The 20973-nt window shown below is 37.6% G+C and overlaps 3 protein-coding genes and 1 long non-coding RNA gene across 7 annotated transcripts; 2 read left to right on the forward strand and 2 right to left on the reverse strand.

The window, feature by feature from the left end:
* The first annotated feature begins 821 nt into the window (after positions 1–821).
* On the forward strand, positions 822–1929 carry LOC149707908 (uncharacterized). Its single transcript, XR_016379958.1, has 3 exons — positions 822–1433; positions 1495–1631; positions 1703–1929. It is a non-coding gene; the product is annotated as an uncharacterized LOC149707908 (long non-coding RNA).
* Positions 1930–3831: 1902 nt separating this feature from the next.
* Positions 3832–5065, forward strand: LOC149707909 (uncharacterized). The gene is made up of 4 exons (XM_089863836.1): positions 3832–4003; positions 4069–4240; positions 4294–4455; positions 4693–5065. The coding sequence occupies exons 1-4, from the start codon at positions 3832–3834 to the stop codon at positions 5063–5065; spliced, it is 879 nt and encodes a 292-aa protein (XP_089719962.1).
* Positions 5066–13841: 8776 nt separating this feature from the next.
* On the reverse strand, positions 13842–17254 carry LOC149707910 (uncharacterized). 4 transcript variants are annotated; one of them, XM_089862538.1, is made up of 5 exons: positions 16920–17254; positions 16715–16856; positions 16341–16656; positions 15907–16285; positions 15161–15332 (listed from the first exon to the last, which is right to left on the reverse strand). In XM_089862538.1, exons 1-5 carry the CDS (start codon positions 16971–16973, stop codon positions 15297–15299), a joined length of 927 nt encoding a protein of 308 aa, XP_089718664.1. In that variant the 5' UTR covers positions 16974–17254; the 3' UTR covers positions 15161–15296. The 4 variants fall into 4 exon arrangements, 3 of the variants coding, with proteins under 3 accessions (XP_089718675.1, XP_089718664.1, XP_089718656.1); XR_016379963.1 differs by lacking the exons at positions 16341–16656; positions 16715–16856; positions 16920–17254 and adding exons at positions 13842–14126; positions 14184–15005 and having other exon boundaries at positions 15060–15332; positions 15907–16021; XM_089862530.1 differs by lacking the exon at positions 15161–15332 and having other exon boundaries at positions 15455–16285.
* Positions 17255–19355: 2101 nt separating this feature from the next.
* LOC149707911 (uncharacterized) lies at positions 19356–20429 on the reverse strand. The gene is made up of 3 exons (XM_089863837.1): positions 20365–20429; positions 20253–20306; positions 19356–20208 (listed from the first exon to the last, which is right to left on the reverse strand). The coding sequence occupies exons 1-3, from the start codon at positions 20427–20429 to the stop codon at positions 19356–19358; spliced, it is 972 nt and encodes a 323-aa protein (XP_089719963.1).
* Between the last annotated feature and the right edge of the window lie 544 nt (positions 20430–20973).

Raw genomic sequence — 20973 nt, forward strand, 5'->3', positions numbered from 1 at the left:
CGGTTGCTTCGCCTTACACAAATAGGTAGTATATAAGGGTGTCGAACTACAGTTAAAAGCAAGAACAACCGCAATTGCGAAAACCACCCTAGGGAGGCTAGACGTTTCTCGTAACCCTAGCTGATCGCCGCGAATGTCTTAAACCAAACGATGACGACGGAGTAGAAGCCAGGTGTGCAGACTGGTGTCCATGTGGGATGGGCAAAAACAAAGACCAGAAGATGGTGGTGTAGAAGCCAGGTGTACAGACTGGTGTCCATGTGGTATGGACAAAAACAAAGACCAGAAGATGGTGGTGTTAGAAGCCAGTGTGTACAAACTGGTGTCCATGTGGGATGGACAATGACCAGAAGATGGTGGTGTTAGAAACCAGTAAGTACAGACTGGTGTCCATGTGGGATGGACAAAAACAAAGACCAGAAGATGGTGGTGTTAGAAACCAGTAAGTACAGACTGGTGTCCATGTGGGATGGACAAAAACAAAGACCAGAAGATGGTGGTGTTAGAAGCCAGTTTGTACAGACTGGTGTCCATGTGGGATGGACGAAGGCCATAAGAAGGTGGTGTTAGAAGCCAGTAAGTACAGACTGGTGTCCGTGTGGGATGGACAAAGACCAGAAGATGGTAGTGTGAGAACTCAAGTAGAGAAGCCATTTCCGTGACTGTGAAAGCAGTTCGGAAATGGCGAACACGTTTGCTCCGATTTGGAAACTGCGAACGCGGTCACGTGGGTGTAACAACAGACACACACACAGACACACAGACACACACGATCGTTACAGAACCTCTCCGTGACATACCTCACTCTTAGAGGTAAAAAGATAGCGCTATTCACTCATTAGGGTAAGGTATAGAGGGGTTATCCACTCATTAAGGTAAGGTATAGAGGGGTTATCCACTCATTAGGGTAAGGTATAGAGGGGTTATACACTCATTAGGGTGAGGTATAGAGGGGCTATTCACTCGTACGATATGGCTACTATTACGAGCCCTTGGGCCGTCTTGTTTTATTTGTGATCCCCCTCACTTGATAAAAACTACGAGGAACGCGTTCGCTAATAGCAATTTCCATACCAAAACCAAACGACTTTTTAAAAATGGTTAAGAAATATTGTGGACAGAAGTTTTAAAACTCTATGAAATGGATTCGCAACGACCCCTTAGACTGGTCCCAAAATTAACGAGGGATCATCTTTTCTTGGATTCCTACTCGAGAATGCGCGTGAGATTGGCAGCTCAAATTCTAAGCGAAACCGTTGCTAATGTCCTGGAGTTTGAGCTAGGGGAAGGTGTCCGTGAAACTGTTAAGTTCATTAGAACCATGAATCAATTCTTTGACCTTATGAATACAAAAAACTTGGACGAGGGAAAGTTTAAGCGCAATCCTAATTTGAATCCATGCATTTAAGATGCAAAGTGATCCAAGATTAGATGTAAGTAAATATTTAGAATATTTTTGGACTTGTGGCTAATGCGATTGATTGACTTTTACAGTGGTTGGAACAAACATTTATAAAGTACTTTGAGGATTGGCAAAATGAAGTATCAACGAAGGCAGCTAATTTAAAGGCAGCAGAACGTCTAAGAATGACTCTAAAGTCGAGAAACTGTGGAAGGGTTAATTATGACTGGTTTGTATAAAAATATTTAAAGCAATGGACTCTAATCGTTGTTTTTCCATGTCGTACCTTTCTTTTCTTAGTTCGATCTGTTCCAGGAGTTGTTAGATTCTTATTATCGAAAGGCGCCTCCTTTGTTTTAACATTCCACTTAAATCAAGACTGCCTAGAGCAAGAATTTGGGAAGCAAAGAGCGTCCTGCGGAGGAAATACAAACCCTGATGTGCTACATTTTGGGCAGAATGTTGATAGATTTAGTAGTTTGGAGAAAGAAATTTCGGCCCCTTTTGAGGGAAATACTTCAATAATTCCAGAAAATAATTAGTTTCAATTAAGATCCTTTATATATATTTAAAATCACAGCGCTGTTTCAATAAAGTATCAACAAGAGAAATCACGTGTTTTTATCCGATTCTTTACAAACATAAAAATGAGGTATTGCTCCTTATTTCCTATCACAGAAATGTGTTTTTATCCGACTTTTTACAAATATAAAAATGAGGTATTTCTCCTTATTTCCTATCACAGAAATGTGATTTTATCCGACTCTTTACAAATATAAAAATAAGGTAATAAATTGGTCACATTTGGGGCGTTATTATTAATTATTTTACCTGAAAAACATGGCAAACTTAAAATTCCAAAACATTATTTAAATTGTGTTTTTGGGACTAGGATCTGGAACTTCTAAAATCACAATTTGGGTATTTGAAACTATTACTAAGTACCTTTAGACTGTAAAACTATACGATTTTAGGGCACACTTGACTATATTTTTTACACCTTTGTTGATATATTGTTTAATTCTTTCAAACCTTTTCTTAAAGCTAGGCATGATTTTTGTTTTTATTTTCTTTTGAAAAATATATACCCCTCAAATATAGTTGGAGGCCTTTTCCTCTTAATTTTAAGAAGGTTGAAAATATTTTGGGAAGGGTTTTCCTTGATGCGTTAACCTTGCTTGGAACTTCTGAATTTTTTGTCACTGCTTGAAATGCTTCCAAAATCTGGCAATTATCCTCTATATTCTTAAGTTCTTGCTTCATTGTTTTGCAGTATTCATTTTAATTTCTTTCCATTGTAGAATTCTGAAGCCACAGCATCTATGATCTCAAACATGTTGAAGGTAGTCTTATTAACGTAGAGTAATCCCACTCTGTTATTTTGCGTTACCCAGGCAGAAATTTTGATATCACTAAAAATTATTATTTAAATATTCTTTAACTTCCTGAATAGTCTCCTTAATTGTGAAGGCGGATACTAAACACCATTGATATGGCAGAGACTGGCATACTGATTTAATCGCTGCACCAGCGACGTAGTAGAGAATTTGCTTGGCCTTCAAATCATTTGTTAAGGTACTGGCAGGCAAATTTAAAAGTTCTTCAATAACTGTGGGAGGATTTAAATTTTCATGGTTGACCTCGTTTTTCACAATATAGCAGTGTTAGGATTTTTTTAAAAATCTTGCAGCAATGGCCTTCCGGCCAAAAAATGTTAAACATGTAAATATCTGAAAACAATTGGCATTCATTAGCATTATATTAAAAAGGAACCAAATCCATTAGGATACTAACTGATGGGGCTGTCTTAGAAATATATTCACGAGCTTCAGTTAAAAAGTCATCATTGGAAAGCATCGCAAAGCCAGTGCCCCAAAAAGATTTTGAAATTTTTAAATGATCCAATTCCATATTAAATCTTTCGAGCCCAGTCTCCCACACAGCCACTTTTTTAGCAATTCCTACTGCTATCAATTCTTCTATTACAACATTTGTGTAGCTATCTGTGGATTTTCCCAAGTCCTGCAATTTCTCTAAACCTTCGTTAATTATCTCTCGGAACTTGTTCGGGGTCAAATCTAAGAGAAGTTAATTTAAATTAGTACATTAACATCTCCAATTTTAAAATTTGTATTCAACTTACTACATAAAGCTTAATTCTCACTCGGCCGAAAATCACGACGGAATACGACGGTAACGAGTTCAACGGAAAAGTTTCACGCCGAGCCCGACGGAATGACCGTTCGGTCGGACGGAATGTGTGTTCTATTTTTTCTGTCGGACTCGGCGTAAAACCTAGTCTCTCCACCAATGAGCAGGCGTTTTTGAAAACGTCATTGGCGAAAGAAAATAGTTTCACTACATTGCGCAATACTTGTTAAGCCTCGGTTTATTAGTTGTTTTGGTCGGTTTCGTTTCTACGTGAGACAATGCCTCCAAAGAAAGTGAGTAATTCTGTTGCAAGAAAGAAACTTGTTTTAGACAAGGAAATGTTTATTGAGGAAGTTAAAAAATATCCTTATTTGTACGACCTTGGTCACAAAGAAACAAACCTAAAAGATGACCGGTGGGCAGCGGTAGGAGCACTTTTCAAGATTACAGGTACGATTACAAGGTAGCATAATATATTTTAAGTGTGGATATACATTTATTTGATATTTGTACAGGGTTAGAGGCTTATAATTCATGGAAAGCCATACGAGACCGCTACCGAAAAGAAAAAAAGATTATAGACACGAAGAAAAAAAGCGGAGCTGGTTCTGAAGATATTTTAGACCCAAAGTGGGATTTGTTTAAAATTCTGGATGGGTTTTTAAAAACCACTGTAGAACCTAGAGAGTAAGGTAAGGTAATACATTCTTTTTGGCTTTATTGTTTATGTGTTTCTCAAGAACATCTAGTAATATTGAGGAGTCAAGCTGCTCAAGCTTTCGCATCACTACCCAAAATGAACGCGAGTCAACTTCGCCGACTCAAGACAATGAAATGGACGAGGTAACCCAAGCCAAGATGGCAACGATTATTTTCAATTCCATGGAGCAAGATACCTTTGAGTATGCTACAACTTGTTACAATTGCACATTTCTTAATACAGGGTTCGTACACAACCAGGACAACCTGGAAAGGTCAGGAAATTGCAATTCGAAACTTATGTACGGACCCTGTAATATTATTATTTTTAAAAACAACGTATTGTTGTTTTTGAATTTAATTAATTTTAAGTAATTCTGCACAAGTATTTAGCAATATGCACAAGATTGCACATTTATTAATTTAAATTAATGTCATAGAGAAGAAATTGTAGATGATGTTGATGATGAAGACGAAGAACCATTGTCTGTGGTGGCCCAAAAAGGAAGTGTAAAACCCCATGGCAAGTGTACAGCCTTTTCAAAAACCCAGCCAACGGAAGAGAAGACCACAGAACCACCGAAGAAGAAGAAAAAAGAAAGTATTGAAAACAAATTTGAGAAAATGTTAGAATTTTCCCAAACCACACTTCTCACGCAATTGGCCTCGAATCAAAAAAACGAGAAAGATGAAATATTTCATTACTTCAGTAGTTTAATGGGAAGGTTTTGGAAGTTTTCAAAAAAGGACCAATTAGAAGCGAGACATAAAATGGACAATATATTTTATGAAATAGAAAAAGACAGTCATTAGTGATTGGCCGTGAAAACCAATTTATTTTTCTATCCATCATTACTTTTTTTTTTTTATTTTTTCCCATAATTTTCATTTTTAATGTGTTGGAATAAAAACAGTTTCTTTTTGAATTACATCTGAATTAATGAACCTGTTAATTTTACAAAATATAAATATGACATCAAAGGTATCAGTTTTAAATCATAATACAAAATCAACTGCAATACATGAACCAATTAAATTTCATCTAAATGTTTTAAAGGTAGAATACACTATGAAATGAAAATGTAAAACTATTTTGTTAATTGATTATTTAACAAAAGTTTAATCACCATACAAGATGAAATATGCCAACAAAATACATTGTTTTGTTTTCGTATTCCACCTTAAACATACATTCTGACATTGTTTTAAATGGTTAAATAAGTTACAAAGATGAACCTCTTGTCACACGTTCTATTTGCCATGATATTTGCCCTTCGTTGCATAAATAATCAGCAAAAACATCCCTCATTTTTCCAACACTAACTGGGTGACGGTTTGTGTGAAATCGCTTTGAATTACAGGGGCCAACAGCATTATTTGTAGGGCTCGGGGATCGGGTAACTATTATCACAAGTAGAATAATCTTACACCAAGTTCCTATGTAAGATTTTTTGCCGTAGCCTCTGTGTCTGAAAGTTCTGACGTTAAGCTTTTTAAAGTTTCCAACGGAGCTCGCGTGAATGAAGAGATAAAATTTCTAAAATATCGGCCACGACCGAAAACGAGCTTTTGAAGCAGCGCTCCACAGCGGTGGAGAGTGAAGTAAAACAGGCGGGGTTAATTTTTTTATCGAGTAAGTTCAAGCATGGAGGGTTCATCCAAGTGCACTGTGTTTGCGTTTTTTATGGCGTGTGGTGTGCAAACGTTTTTAGAGAAAGCCGACGGAATTATATTTTTCTGGCGCGGAAATACTCTGAGTTTATTTTGAGAGCCTTTTATCCATTTCTAAATTAATACATTTACACCTAACTTGCTCCGCCATAACGTAAACTCCGATCGCCTTAGATCTACGCGAGCGGATCTACGTCTCTCTATTGGCCGAAAAGCTCATCACAAGCGGACCCAACCTCCCATCGAAAAATTTAAGTTTCGTACATTTTTTAAGGGGGGTGGAATTTCTTTAGCGAGACCCAGCTTTCCGCGGCTGATGTTAGTTTGCGCCGAGAAAAAATGTTAGTAGAGAAAAACTTTGGGTGTTCAACTACCATTTACTCTACAGTAAATACATTCGGCCTAGCCTTGGGATATCACGTTTTAGGAACACTCGAGATGAGACGTTCGTTAGAGAAAACCTGACACACATTACCCTCATTCCTAGGCTGGAAAGCTATGTCCTTTGGATCATCTCCTTTTGCTATTATTCAAATAAATTAACATACTAAAATTTTTAAAACGAAGATTATATAAAAGTATTTCGTCTTGATTTGTTTTGGAAAAAGGTAGAGTGATGCAATTATTAATCGTAAGTATTTTTTCCGAAAAACTAAAATTTTCAACATAATCAGAAAAATTTTACTCCAAAAAGTTTTTTGCGATACGTTTTATTCGATTTCGAATAAAAAATTATGATCCATACATTTCTTGATACAAATGTGGTTTTGGTTTCACTTATCGATAAGCAATTGGACGAGTAACCGCCACTATTATTTTTTTACGATAAACTCTGATCTTTTTTAAATTGTTTGAGTTCATTACTAACGAAAATAAGCAAAGTTTTAATCATTGACAAATAATTGTACAGTACTAAAAAACCTGATAATGATATGAACTATCAATATAAACATTGTGATTGGCAATATTATCAGAAGTATATAATACTTATCTTCGAGAGAAGTGTACCAGAAAGCGTGGTGACATGAGAACATTAAAAACAAGGTTACTAAATCGAATCACATACACGATAAATAGTACCCTCACCATTACTCTATTAGCACTTGAATATTTCCCAAGGCGTGCACTATTAAAAAATGTTGTCCAAAATTGGATGTAAGTGGATGCAAACGGCTGACTCTGAGAGAGCAGTTTTTCATCTATTTTTGGATAACGCAACTAGTGTCCAAAAAGGGATTGTCGAATGATAAGCCAGATTTGGAGTCTCATCCAAAATTGGATTTAGAGTCATCTATTAAGGGATCAGTTATTACCCAGAAATGGTCAGGATATTATTCACACATCAATCAAGCCCACATTGGACATATTTCTAACCGATATAGGGCTAAAATCAAACCCTCATTTAAACAAATTTCTAACCGATATATTGGACTCATATTGAAGCCAATATAGAGGCTAGATTTTTTACTTCACTGAGTGATGATTGTTTTTGAAACGTTCTGTTCTCGACGTATCCATCTGTATGTGTTTTTGTTGGTCTGTCTGAATGTTGTTAAACCCCAGGGAATCGCGTTCGCAGTTTCCTAATCTGAACCAAAGGGTTCTCAATTTCCGGATCGTATTCACAGTTGACGGATATCTGAAAAACTGTACTGACCACTATTCTATTAACCGTCATCAATCTAATTACACAATTATAAGGTCTTTCAGACACTCGCGAAAGAGGCATACTTTAGGAAAAACGAAGCTTAAAACGATACAACTAGAAGAATAATAAGTAACTTCAGATAAAATTAATTAATATCATTTAATTTTAATAAATTATTTGAGAAAAACCTCTCTTAAAGGGAGGGTGAAGTGGAAAATCAAGTGATTTTTATCGATTCTTCTTCTAATTATAATAAAATTCTCATGGCACGCTCCATGTCTCGCGCCACGATTGTCCCATCGCGCGCAAATTTTATCAAATCTCGCGATAAATTTCATTCAACACGGAGCGTGCCACGAGAATTTTCTTAACAAAAAGGCAGGGCGTTACGCGATTGGTCGGAGGGGGATACTTCAAATTATTCTTAAAATCGGAACCTAATTTGAATTTTAAAATCATTCGGAAGTATTTTCTGAATGTTTCACTATGCAGACTGGTCTTAAAATTAGAAGATGAATCGATAAAAAATCACTTGATTTTCCACTTCACCCCCCCTTTAACTGAAAAATCTGTAGTCAAAGTTTATAAAGGACGAGTAACGAAGATTGGGTATGAAGTCGAAAGACTGGATACATTTAATAGTTTGTATAAAGCGAGATATTGAGACTTTACTCCACTGTACCATGAAACTCTTTCCAAAGTTAATAAAGGATGAGTATTGATATCATTAGTTAATAAAAACGGAATAGAGAAGTCTTTTAGAAGTAAATGATCATAAGATGTTTCAAGTGTGTGACTCTCTGAAATATCACTGCCTTCTCTAATACTAGGCCTTGAAATGTACAACAGAAACATTTTTTTGTGACATTTTGAATTTGCGCTTAGTAACCGTTAGATGGCTCTTTTCTGAGGCGAATTTTCGCGATGACGAAAGTAAATTCGCACTGCGCAGTCTCGCATGACGTCACGTCTTTCGGTTATGGCGGATCAGGAAGGGAAATAAGGATTTTTTAAACTGGACTAAATAACCAGGTCCATGACCATTGACAAGGTCACATCGTCTGCTAAACTAGAGAAGTGGATAATTAAAATATTGGAGGGAGAAGTGGATAATTAAAATATTGGAGGGAGAAGTGGATAATTAAAATATTGGAGGTAATGTCTGTGTCTGAATTCAGCTGCCAAAGAAATCTCCTCCTATCTCTCCTAAGCTCGCTCATTGGGCAATCCAAATCAAACTTAAAGAGGTAGTGCCATAATTTTCGTCATCCACAAACTTAAAATACGAAAACAAATCCTTGAAAAATCTAGTTTATTATGATATGTTTACTTTTGTATTTGGTTTCGTAGAAATTTATAAAATTGCAATCAAAGTTTTGTGTTTGGGAAAGGTCTAGTTAAAATTTGTTTCGCTTGATGACGTAGTAAGGAGAAATTTTCTCTCTTGATGTCGCTCACGTTACGCCTGTTAGTGTCTCAGCGCAGCGTTAAGCCTATTTTATTCAGATTCGCGCGGCATTAGTATACTCGGAAGTCTAGGGCGCTCGGGCTTGGCTTTTCCGCGAGATGCCGTGAGTGACGTAGCAAGGAGAAAAACCCGCCAAATATCTTCTCCGCAAATTTGCTTTTTGCCCCCAAATTTCTAGTTCTCGAAGTGTTTTTCTGTGTTTTGCCTCATATTTAAATATTTATTAAGCATATTTTTGGAATCAGAAGAGTTTAAACTCTCAAAAAAGTAAGGTTTTCTTTAGATTTGAGATCATTCTTAAATCATTTCGCTATTCCTTTAAGGTATTTCATTGGCAGTGGCAGTTTTTGGGAAAAACTTAAGGGTTGAAATTTCCATGCAGACGCCATTGACACGTGTCAAAACATACACCAAATTTAAACTAGTATTTTTCGAACTCGGAAACCGTTCAGCATCACGAACCGGTTTATTGACCGGTTTTATGATTTCTTTTTCGAGACGAACTTAGCAGATTACACTTCGTCGTAACTAACAATTTTCCATTGTTTTAAATTTGCCGCCAGTTTGAAACGTCAGTCAAGCTACATCTAGTGCCATTTGTGAAATTCTAACTTCCACCCCCCTTTTATTCCTATCGCAAGGCCTAGTATTAGAGAAGGCAGTGGAAATATAGTAGGCGGTAGGGACGAGTGCATTTTTACTTCTCCTGAGAGACAGGCTATAGAGAATAGGTATGTTGGTGATCCTCAAATATTGTTTCAATTCCCATTTTTACCTTGCTCCTTTTATATTACACTAACCCCTCTTTGTTCGAGTCTCGGACGTTTATGTTTAGATAATATGGATGGGTTTCGCAACAAGAATCGAAGGCATCCATTTTCGAATTAAAAAGATAGCATCATCTATTATTCCCTTCTGATGTTACATATTAATTGTTGATTTTATCGCCATTTCGACGATATGGTAAGGAAAAGTAATTTTCAAGCCCGGTAATCAAAGACGTTAAGTTCATAAACACTTAATTCAGTTTGCCTACTAAAACCTGTGTAATTTTGTTACTAGTTTAAGGTGGTATCGCGAGATCCCTACAGCAAAAGTATCACAGATATACTTTTTTTGGTGTTTGGAGGAAAGTATTTTGCTATATAGTCCACTAACGTAATAACTATGGCTTTTTGGAATTGGGTTTTATCGAAAAGATAGTAACAATAAGTGAGTTAGGCGATCTTGTCATAAATAACTGATACGGAGAAAAACGTATACATGTTAAATTCTGATAAAAAATAATAGTGACAATATTCCAGATGAATGTCTACTACAAAAAAATGATTTGGATATTTTTTACAAAGCTTAAATTTCAAAATATTACGCTTAAAGTTAAACTTCAAAGCAAGTGGATTTAGAAAATAGAAAATATTTTTAATTTAACCGAACGTAGAATACGACCCTTTTTTCTATATAATTTTTTTTCGGAAAATTTTGTCGATTGAATACATTTGTCAGTTAAAATCTTACTAAGATTATTCAATCTCAAAAAATATCATCTAAAATTGTTGTATTGTTTAAACGAATAAACTTCTGAATAGTTTTCGATTATTTGTAGTTAATCGTATTTTTCGAAAAAATCGATCAAAAAACCCCGAGCCCTAATTATTTGGCCCTAGTTCTTGACGCCATTGTCCGGGGATAACCTTTCCATCTTTTCCTTCCCGATCAAGATAGGTAGAAGATGGAATGTACATTCTTTGGTCGTCGCTTTTTTCACCTTCTTTTGATATAATGAAATTATGTAGACACACAGTAGCCTTTATGATTTCATCTATGTTTTCTGGTTTTCCTTTAATTGTCGTGTGATATATACGCCATCTTGCAGCTAAAATTCCGAATGCATTTTCAATTATTCGACGGGCGCGACATAATCGATAATTGAATATTCTCTGCGACAGCGATAACCCTCTTTTTGGATAAGGCCTCATTATGTTTTTATTTAAAGGAAAAGCTTCATCAGCCGCAATGAAGTATTGATATTCTTTATTTGAATTTGGGAGTTGAGACGGTTCGGGTAAAGATAGCAAATCATTATTTAATTTTAATCCAAAGTTGGAACGAGCGAACACCCCACCGTCACTTTCGCTGCCGTAGCCACCAACATCAACCATGGTAAATTTATACTGAGCGTCACACAAGGCCAAAAGTACAATGCTAAAATTGCCTTTGTAATTAAAATATTTAGAGCCACTCTTAGCTGGACATTGGATCGTAATGTGTTTTCCATCAAGAGCTCCAACACAGTGGGGCAAATTCCATGTTTTTTCAAATGAATTACTAATATTTAACCATTCTTCGGGGCTTTTGGGCATCCTGAGGTAAATCGGGGCCAATACGGTCCACAAGGCTCTGCAAGTTTCCTTTATAATATTGGAAACTGTGCTGGCACCGAGTCTATATGCAAATGATAATGATATTTGCATATCTCCGCTTGCCAAATATCTAAAATTAATAGTTCATGGTATTATGTTTCGAAAGCTATTGAACTATTCCTTCATTTGAAACACTATATACCTCAGAGTTAATGATAACTTCTCTTCCGGGGACACAGTCCTTCGAAACCTTGAATCTGGTTTGTGAATTAGTGGCCTAACTAATTCCAAAATCTCGTCAAATTCTCTTGGGTTCATTCTGCAGTATCTTTACATATAGGAAATGAAAATGTTTTTGGTTCAGAACAAATATGATATAACAAGTGTTTATTTTAGATCATAAAAATACAGCTTACTGAAAGTGCTTTTGAGAATCCAACGTCCGCATTTCGTTAATTAAATTCGCTTGAAAACCCTGCTTTTCGCGCTTCTTGAATATTTCTCGAACCCAGAATCGTTTTTTAGAAGCATTTTGATAGTTTTTGTACATTAAATATGTTAAAACTGTGTAATTGTAAACAGTTAAAGTGGCCAAGATATTAGCAGAAAAGTCCGTATCGGATAGGTCCGCCATTTTAAAAAACTGACTGGGACGGACAGACAGCCTTCGGTGGAGTCACGTGATTCAGTTCAATACTTCCGTCGTCTAAGTTTCGGCCGAGTGAGAATCGGTTACCGCCGCATCCCGGCGTAAAGCAAATTTTTAACCGCCGAGCGTTAGTTTACCGTCGTGATTTTCGGCCGAGTGAGAATTAAGCTTTAAGCTATGCACGGGATTATTTTTCTTATTTTTACTGGAGGCTTTGGAGCAGCAGCGGTTAATATTTTAGAATTTTGAACTTCACAAATATGAGGTTCATTAATGCGATACATCGTTGTCTATATATTCATCCACTATAAGCATTACTTCGGTTTCCTCTGTATCACTTATTCCATAGTAGTTAACATCATGCTTTTCTCTCTCTTTCTGAAGAGATTTCCTACAAACTACAGCTGATTTAGCCAAGGCTTATGAAAAAACTATCTTTACAAGTTTACAATATACTCGGATAATTTTAAAATCACCAATCCAAATTAATAATACATTTTAACAGGTCTAATTGGAAAATACTTACTTTCCCGTGTACGAATTTTAATTTTTTGACAAGATGAACAAATTTCCCAGTGTTTCATTGTTACTAATGTTCACACGAGCCATTTTCAAATCTATTTGGCAGCAGACGACTTTTTCAACTGCCGCCTACGATAAACGACCTTGACGGCCCTCAATTTCCGATACGGCCAACTAGCACGAAGTTGGCCGCAAAGCGACTGTGACGGGTTCATATTTTATAGGGGTTAGCCTCTCCGTTTAAGATACAGGCTCCATGGTTCTATCTTTCTTATTTTTGTTTTTGTAATCTTGGTGTCTAATATCATAAGTATATTCTTAGGGATTTGTACTAGTAACTGACTCGATTAGAAACTAAATAAATAAAAACATGGCGGACCTTCTCTTCCAAACACGCGTGGTCGAAGATGACGTCACGACTCAAGCTTATTGCTGATTGGCTCGGAACGTCGCCGGAAAAATCGAAAGCCAATATCACCACACTGAACGTAATTTCTGTCCAGCTTAGCTATGTTTTTTTTTCGGTTGTCGCTTGACGTCTGGTGAAAAGCCGTGATTTATGAAAAGTGAAAACCATACTTTATTCTTTAGTAGACTCGTGATGCACGTACAAAGGCAGTGCACGCGATTCCATGGATATTGCAATCGAAAAGGGGAGTAGGGTTAATATAAGGCTCCCACCCCAAGCACTGTGGAAGGCAGGGGCGGTGCAAGCGGTGCAAGGGGGGAGCCGATGGCGCCAGTGACGCTGGAACTTTCGAGAAGTTTAATTTTATCACAAACACTAAGATAAGATAAGGGATATCTAGAAGAAAAATTCGAGAAGTTTAATTTTACCACAAACAGTAAGATAAGATAAGGGATATCTAGAATAAAAATAAAAACTCGGAATTCAAATCAGTTCAATTCTAGTGCGGTGAAAGTTTAAAAATGAATTTATCTTGTGGGGGTAAAACCCCGGAAAAGGGCGCCATGGGAAAATATTCTACCCCCCAAAAGAAACTCGATTGCAACATGTCGGGGAATTAAAATGTATAAAATAATAGAGAGATTCTCTACGAACAAAAATGTAAACGATCGTATGATTGTGGAATATATGTATAAGAATTACTCAATAAATTTGTCTTAAATTTTTTATTTTGTATCTTTATGACCATGGGCGAGTGTAGAAACACCATCATCTAAAATGAACCTCTTGTCGTCGCAAGGGTTAAGACATAGTTTATTCTGTCTCACGGCTACAGTCAACTCGCGATTAAACAGACAATCGCGGTATTGTTCGTGGCGAACATTCTACTTGACCACACGCTTGCATACACCTTTACAAGTCTTCTTTTCGCCCTTTGCAGACATTATACTATACATTTTGGGTCTTAGACCACAAAACTGTTCGATCGGTGTACCATCTAGCTCGTCTTTGAATTTCCCAAGTTTTTTCTTGTTCGCATCACTAAAAAGCGGGTCATCGCGAGGGTAGCCAGAAAAGTCGAACATGTCCGCTTGGGCGGCGAAATCGGCGTTTAGGTCAGGGGTTTCGATGCAGTACGTGATGCTGTCTGTAATTACAAGCTGGATTAGTTTAAAATCGGGTTAACACCTTAAAAACCTCATACCAGTATCTGTGAAAAGTAATTTCGCGCTCTCCCCATATCGTCTCTGGATTACATCGTAATGAAATTGGTACATCAGAAGTTTAGATAAGTCTAGAATAACGAACCCCGTGTAGATGGGGCGGTTTAGGACCAACTTCTGTTTGGTCATGTGAATATCGACCAACTCATTGTGAAAGATGGTAAACTTCTCAAAGGCGGGAGATGAGGCCTTTTTAACCGCCTTCTCTGGTGTTGTAACTAGTTTGAAATCCTGACGATTTCTCAAGTTTTCCATAGTTTTACCTGAAAAATTATTTTTATTTTTATTTTTTAATTTTGTTAATTAAGTTAATTTATATAGATCTTTTTCGAAATCGTCTGTTGCTAGTTTTCTTTTCTCCGTATTGAAGTTAATATATTCCTTCAACCAGGCACCCTGCTCGAACTTCAAAATCCGATGAATCTTGGTCATTTTTAACCCCTTTGATACGTAATACTTCAAATTACGATAGTGAACGACGTATCGTTCCTTATGGAAAAGGTTGGGGACTAATTTTGGCAGCGATTCCTTGATTTTTATGTTGAGCGAGGTCATCTGAACCTTTGAATATTCGGAGAGCATCTCGGGTTTGATTGTCATTGATTCTGGTGCCAATGGGTAAGAGTTATGATCTTTGTGCAAGTCCTCCGGGTATTCGAGGTCAGCCTGAACTATGAAACCTTCTGGTGAGGTGTCGGAACAACGTAGAATTTCGGTTTCAGAGTTCGGAGTTGGTTCAATCCATCGGAAATCCTTCACTGGTAGGGCGTCGCACATGACAGTACCGTACAAGTTGTTACAATCTATGAATGTTAGTTATTAGTTTGTTTCGCTGATGTTAATCTAAAATATCTTACCGAGGTAGCAGATGTAACTACTAGGCTTCGATTCGTCATGTGATTCTAGATATTTGTTGTTGGCTGCTGCAAACCGATGACTTATCATCGAGACACCTCCCCTAATCCCCTTTTCAATGAATAGGTGCATATCCTCGTCCAAAAGAAGGTCTAAGCGTACCTTCGTTTTACAAAGGGCGGCGCTCCATGCAAAACCTGGTAGGGTATAAGCATGGGCTGGATCGAGTCGATAGGATGTCATACACATTTTGCGGACATTGTGGAACACATCGGCTAGAAGGAGTGTGTCGGACAACACGTACAGATCGTGATACCAGGGTTGTTTGATTTAAATCAAGCGATTTTTAAAAAAAAATCATTTGATTAAAATCAAGAATATTTTTTTATTTTAAAAAATGTTTTCTAAGATTCCAAGAAGTAGTTTAAGAAACTCGAGAAGAAACTTAACTAGAAAAGACCTAAAATTAAAAATAATCATGGTTTTGGTATATTTCAATGTAAGTTTTTCCCAGAACTCCAGTTTGTCTTGCTGGAATGGCTAGGAAATGAAATAGCGGTCAAGGTAGATTTTTTATACAAGCATTTGAATAGTAATAATATCCAATAGCTGCTTAAATGTCATGATTATTTTGCTTTTGGTTAATTTTGACTCAAAAGTTTTCATGTTGGTAATTTACTATCTATTAGTTCAATAAGAATCAAAAAAATCAAATAAATCAATTAAAATTAAAAAAATCCGATTTAAATCAAAAAAATCGATTTTTTTTTATTTTTTTGAAAAAATCAGAAAAATCAACAACCCAGCGTGATACCCTCCCAGATTTTGTATATTAAAAGATTGCCATACGTTTTGAGCGTGGCCGTAATCTTCCTGGGCCAAGGGTTCGTCCGTGAGGTCGTTGTGGAAGCACTCAATTGGCGGTAGTTGCCTCTCGTCGAAGCGCCTCTCCGAATCCATGTAGGTGTACGGGTAAACACCCTTCCTAAGAAGTAACTTGACCTCGTCTGGGTTGAATACAGAGTTTAACAATGGGAATTTCGCTGGTCCGCCCTTCGCCACATTCGAAACAAGTGTCTCGAGTGACGCCGGTAAAAACCGAATACTATCCACAAAACGTAAATTCCCTAGTGTGAATGAAATGTACGTTTCACTGTTGGACGCGATACAGTCAATCTTCTTGTTTCTTATCAGGGCGATTTGCTGCATGATAACGTGGGCGTCGTATCTGTTGGCGTTATGTAATTAGCATACAGTTATAATTATCGATTATGGTTAATTACCTGCTCAAGTTATGCATCACGACTGGGATGAATTTAGGTGCTTTTAACTTCAGATTACAACTCTGGCATGCGCACCCCCTATACACTCCGGTGTAGTGGTCGTGGTCACTTGTTTTGACCATCTTTCCAATGAATGGTTCCTCGCAAAAGTAACAGTGCGTTGAAGTTTGGAATGCGATTTCTTCATCTGCAGAAAGTTGCATGGGAATATTCTCGTTCAACATTTCGGCGATATCATCAGCATCACCCAATAGCATTTTCAGAAATTTCAAAGCTCCATCTCCCCCTCTGTACGTCTCATGCTTGACGAGATTTCCTGCGAATAATCAAATATGTTAGATAATAGGACACGTGATTCACGGTTTTGAACTCACCAGTTGGACCGACAATAGCGTATGAAAACCCACACGCTACATGTAACGCTAATGTTGTAGTTGACGACAGTTTCGAGTCTGGCAGACACGTTGACACTTTTGGTAAAAGAGATTCGAAATCAGCAACGATGATATATGGAACCTGTTTATGTAACAAATATTATGATATATCCCTCGTTAAAATAAAACACATCTCGTATATTACCATTTGATTCCATCCAAAGTTTTCGAATTTTAAAACTGGTTTATCGTGAGGCATGATAACGCGTTGTGGATCATGCACATTACACTCTCGCACATGGTTATTGTGTACTTCTTCGATGCTGCTTCTCTTCAAGCAATACCGACAATAATAGGCTGTTTCTTTGTGTTTCGTGAAGTCGCTTAGAAGTCGGCTTAGGTGACGGATTAATGTGGCTAGAAATCAATAAGCGAGATAACTTTTCCGCTAGTCAAAAACTTTTAACACGAAAGTGTTAATCCATTTCCCATTTTGTAAAATATTGTAAAAATCAGATGCCAAACGGTTCATCATCCTTGTGAAACTTTGTCTAAAGTAAATTGCCTAGTAGGCCTAGATCAAAATATTGTAATAATGGGATTTTAATGTTATGGGAACCAAATTTCACTGCCATTTCAACGAAACGTCTTGACCGTGTGTCCTACGGTTTTGGCCTAATTCAAAAATATCTCGATTTTAGCCGATGCTTCTGACTTATTCTTCAGGAAGTATACAGCGCAGAACCGAGAAAAGTCATCTTTGAGCAACAGGAACCACCGCTTCCTTCAATTGAAACGTCAAATGGTCCGCATAGGTCTGAATGTACCTGGTGTCAAAGCCTGGTATTTCGTCCGAGACCCAAAAGGCTTTCGATACTCTTTGCCAAAATGGCAACCTTCACAAGACGAATAGTCTTGTTGAACTTTCACGTTGAACTCTTTCTCTAGCATATTCCCTACGTGTCGCTCATTTTGATGGCCCATTCTCTCGTGAAATAATTGAAGAATGTTTTCACTAACGGCAGAATTCACTTCGGATGACGAAAATTGCTTAACGACTCGAATAGAGAGTCCTTCTCTTCGGCGAGATCCCATAAAATAAACTTGGCCGTCTGCGACCAGAGTACAGCTCTCAGCTGTCGAGTGAAACGTGCCTCTAGAAACGTGGTCATGTGCGGAGAGAACGGAGAAAAGGTTCTTTCGGAATTTTGGAACATACCAGACGTTTTGAAAATCAATTTTCATCTTCTTCCCTTGAACGCTGGATTCAATTTCTACTGTCCCTTTCCCTACGGCCGGCGTGTGACGTCGGAAAGGACTCGAACGTTTTGAATTACTTCAATCATTCGTTATATGCGCAGTGGCGCCATTATTTACGCACCATCCATGATCAAAAGGTGGTACTGTGAAGGCCAAATCGTTCATTTATATCACCGAAGAAGTAAAGGCTATGTCCGGTGATCGCGTTTAAGTTACCGTTGAAGCGTGAGCGCCATTCTTTGACACAACACCAGGAGGTGGATTGCCAGACTCGTCGGGTCGGCTATCTTCAATTCACCAACCTCACTATGGGGCCATACTTGCGACAATAGTTACATCTAAAATTCTTGTAACGCTGTTTGCGCCTCTCTTCCCATCTTCAGCATCCTTCACATTGCCAGTTAACGCTTTTGTCCGTGCACAAAAGGATTCCATAGACCTGTTCAAAAACAGATTCCGTAAACTTGTTCACAAACAGATTCCGTAAACTTGTTCACAAACAGATTGCGTAAACTTGTTCACAAACAGATTGCGTAAACTTGTTCACAAATTGGCTCCGTAGACTTCTGTACCAACGCATGTCATAGACTTGTTCCTAAACGCTGTGTAGTTTTGTGCTCAAAGTGTTAAGCTGGGAGAGCTGATTGTTTTTCTTGGAATATAGCACCGAGTGAAAAATGCTAATTCCCGCTCTAAATTTCTAAGTTTTATTTTTTATTACGACTAAGTTTTGCGTCGTAATTGTAGTTATAATTTTATCTAAGTTTTATTACTTAAAGAAACGACTAAGTTTTACGCCGTAAAGTTCTTTATTCATCTTTTTATTTTTATCCCTTCTAAGTGGGTCCTTTCTGAGTGGGCTACTGGGTTACAAGCGGTTTTCAAGTAATCTGATCTTTTTAAAGAAAAGTATCTTCTATTTATACTTTTTCATGGACTTGAAAATGGATTTCTTTGCAGCCAATGAGAAGGCCGGAGGTGGCCAATGAGAAGGCCGGAAAATCTCCGAGATGGTATGAACCATCTCTCGATTCTCCGGTACTTCTCGGCGACTGCTTGGCTACTGATGGCTATCTCTCGACCCTCCGGTACTTCTCGGCGACTGCTTGGCGACTGATGGTTATTGATAACACAAAAGGGTCAAAAACCCATTCATGTTTTACAAAAATTCTTTTTTACATTATATTTTTAGAAGTAATTTTAACTATACATTTTCGTTTTCCTACACAACATTAATTTACAACATTAAATCAAGTTTAGTGAATATTTAATTTACTTATAACAACATATTTTCAATTTGACGCGAAATAATTCAACACTCCCCACAAAATTACGTGACGAAGCGAGAGTAATTTTAACTGACCTACATTATTTTGCGTTCTTAAACATTGTTTTCTCCAATCTCCATTGGATATAGTAACTGTATAGGCCTTCTCAATTTAGCTCCATTGCTCATTCTAACTATGCAAGCTCTGACCTTTTGGTCTCTACCAATTAATTTTTCTTCTACAACTCCTAATTTCCAAACGTGTTTTGGTATTTTATCTTGGTGGACCAAAACTACGTCCTTTAATTGTATTTCATTTAATTTTTTCGAGTCCGTATGATGCGCGGACCTTAATTGCAACACGTATTCTTGTTGCCACCGTTTCCATAATTTGTCATTTAAATTTTCCCTATATTTTAATCTTTTTGTGAGTAGCTCACGATTGGAATTTTGATTCGTCTGCGTGAACCTTTGAGGTGGAAGTGTCGTGTTTCTTTGACCTATCAAGAATTGTGCTGGGGATAGGGGGGAAGGATCTCGAGTGTCGCTATAGACAAAAGTGATGGGACGGGAATTTATCGCTGCCTCGGCTTCTACAAGGGTGGTTTCTAATTCTTGGTAATTTAATTTGGCTGATCCTAATACCTTTTTTAAGATTGATTTGGTTGATCTTACTAGGCGTTCATAGAACCCTCCCCACCATGCGGCTCTTTCGGCAATAAACTTCCATCTGATTCCCTCCCTTCCAAAATATTCTAACAATGCTGCGTCATTCAGTTTTTTCCAGACAGATTGAAGGTCCTTGTTTGCTTTTTCAAACGTTTTGGCATTGTCGCTGTATATTGTATGAGGTATCCCTCTCCTAGCAACCATTCGCCTAAAAGCTAGCATGAATTCTTCGGTGGATAGTGAGGGCATTAATTCTAGGTGCAAGGCCCTTGTGACCGCGCAGGTGATCAAGCCTTGTCTAACGTTTTATTATTTTCATAGTACGACGGTCCCTTTATATACAATGGCCCAGCAAAATCTATTCCGCAAATTTGGAATGGAGGTGCCTGCTCAATTCTATAATTTGGTAATGGGGCTGTAGGTGCGTCCCCCGCCTTACAATTTTCTTTTCTACAAATTAGGCATTCTTTCACTATTTTCTTGGCTAACTGGCGCCCCGCTACTATCCAATATCGCCATCTCTTCAGCTGTTATGGGGCCTCTTGCTCTATTTTGTTTGAAAGCCCTTTTTACATAACAAGTTATTCTCAAGCATTTGTCCAAATTGCTATACTTTTCTAGGTTTATAATTTTATCCAACCCTATTTTTTCTTGACAGTTTACGACCATTATTGTCTTTCTTAATTCCTTTTCAATTTCTTCTGCATTTATTTTAATTTCTCTAGATTTGTCTTCTGGCCATTCTGATTTAGGTTTCTTTAGCCAATCAGGCCCTTCCCACCACAGTCCCCAGTAGCACTGCCGACGTAGGGCCTACATGGTCGGCTTTGTGTGTTACCGACGAGTTGGTAAAAAGTCACTAATAAGTCGGGAGAGTAATGGTTTGAAAGTCGAAATGTCCGCCTGGAGGGGCGATGGCCCGCCGGTTTACCTACTGGTTTGAGGCTACTATAAAACAACTGTTGGCCGACTATATGTCGGCGTCATTATGCCTACCTAAAGCCGCGCTCAATCCGACGATTTCGCGGCTTTTTATTATAGGAACGGTAAACCGTCGGTAAAG

The sequence above is a fragment of the Phalangium opilio genome, unplaced genomic scaffold (assembly GCF_054372755.1).
Source record: "Phalangium opilio isolate 3A_F unplaced genomic scaffold, DU_Popi_V2 ptg000013l_1, whole genome shotgun sequence".
In the NCBI taxonomy this organism is placed as follows: domain Eukaryota; kingdom Metazoa; phylum Arthropoda; class Arachnida; order Opiliones; family Phalangiidae; genus Phalangium; species Phalangium opilio.

Excerpts from the sequence above, each read along its gene's own strand:
- LOC149707909 (XM_089863836.1), top strand. The coding sequence starts at position 3,832 with ATGCCTCCAAAGAAAGTGAGTAATTCTGTTGCAAGAAAGAAACTTGTT. Across the intron at positions 4,004-4,068 it reads AGCACTTTTCAAGATTACAG|GGTTAGAGGCTTATAATTCA; the intron begins GTACGATTACAA and ends ATATTTGTACAG. Across the intron at positions 4,456-4,692 it reads ATGGAGCAAGATACCTTTGA|AGAAGAAATTGTAGATGATG; the intron begins GTATGCTACAAC and ends TTAATGTCATAG.
- LOC149707910 (XM_089862530.1), bottom strand. The coding sequence starts at position 16,973 with ATGCCTCACGATAAACCAGTTTTAAAATTCGAAAACTTTGGATGGAAT. Across the intron at positions 16,657-16,714 it reads CGCTATTGTCGGTCCAACTG|GAAATCTCGTCAAGCATGAG; the intron begins GTGAGTTCAAAA and ends GATTATTCGCAG. Across the intron at positions 16,286-16,340 it reads GTGATGCATAACTTGAGCAG|ATACGACGCCCACGTTATCA; the intron begins GTAATTAACCAT and ends TAACGCCAACAG.
- LOC149707911 (XM_089863837.1), bottom strand. The coding sequence starts at position 20,429 with ATGGCGATATTGGATAGTAGCGGGGCGCCAGTTAGCCAAGAAAATAGT. Across the intron at positions 20,307-20,364 it reads AGTGAAAGAATGCCTAATTT|AATTGAGCAGGCACCTCCAT; the intron begins GTAGAAAAGAAA and ends ACCAAATTATAG. Across the intron at positions 20,209-20,252 it reads ATAGATTTTGCTGGGCCATT|ACAAGGCTTGATCACCTGCG; the intron begins GTATATAAAGGG and ends ATAAAACGTTAG.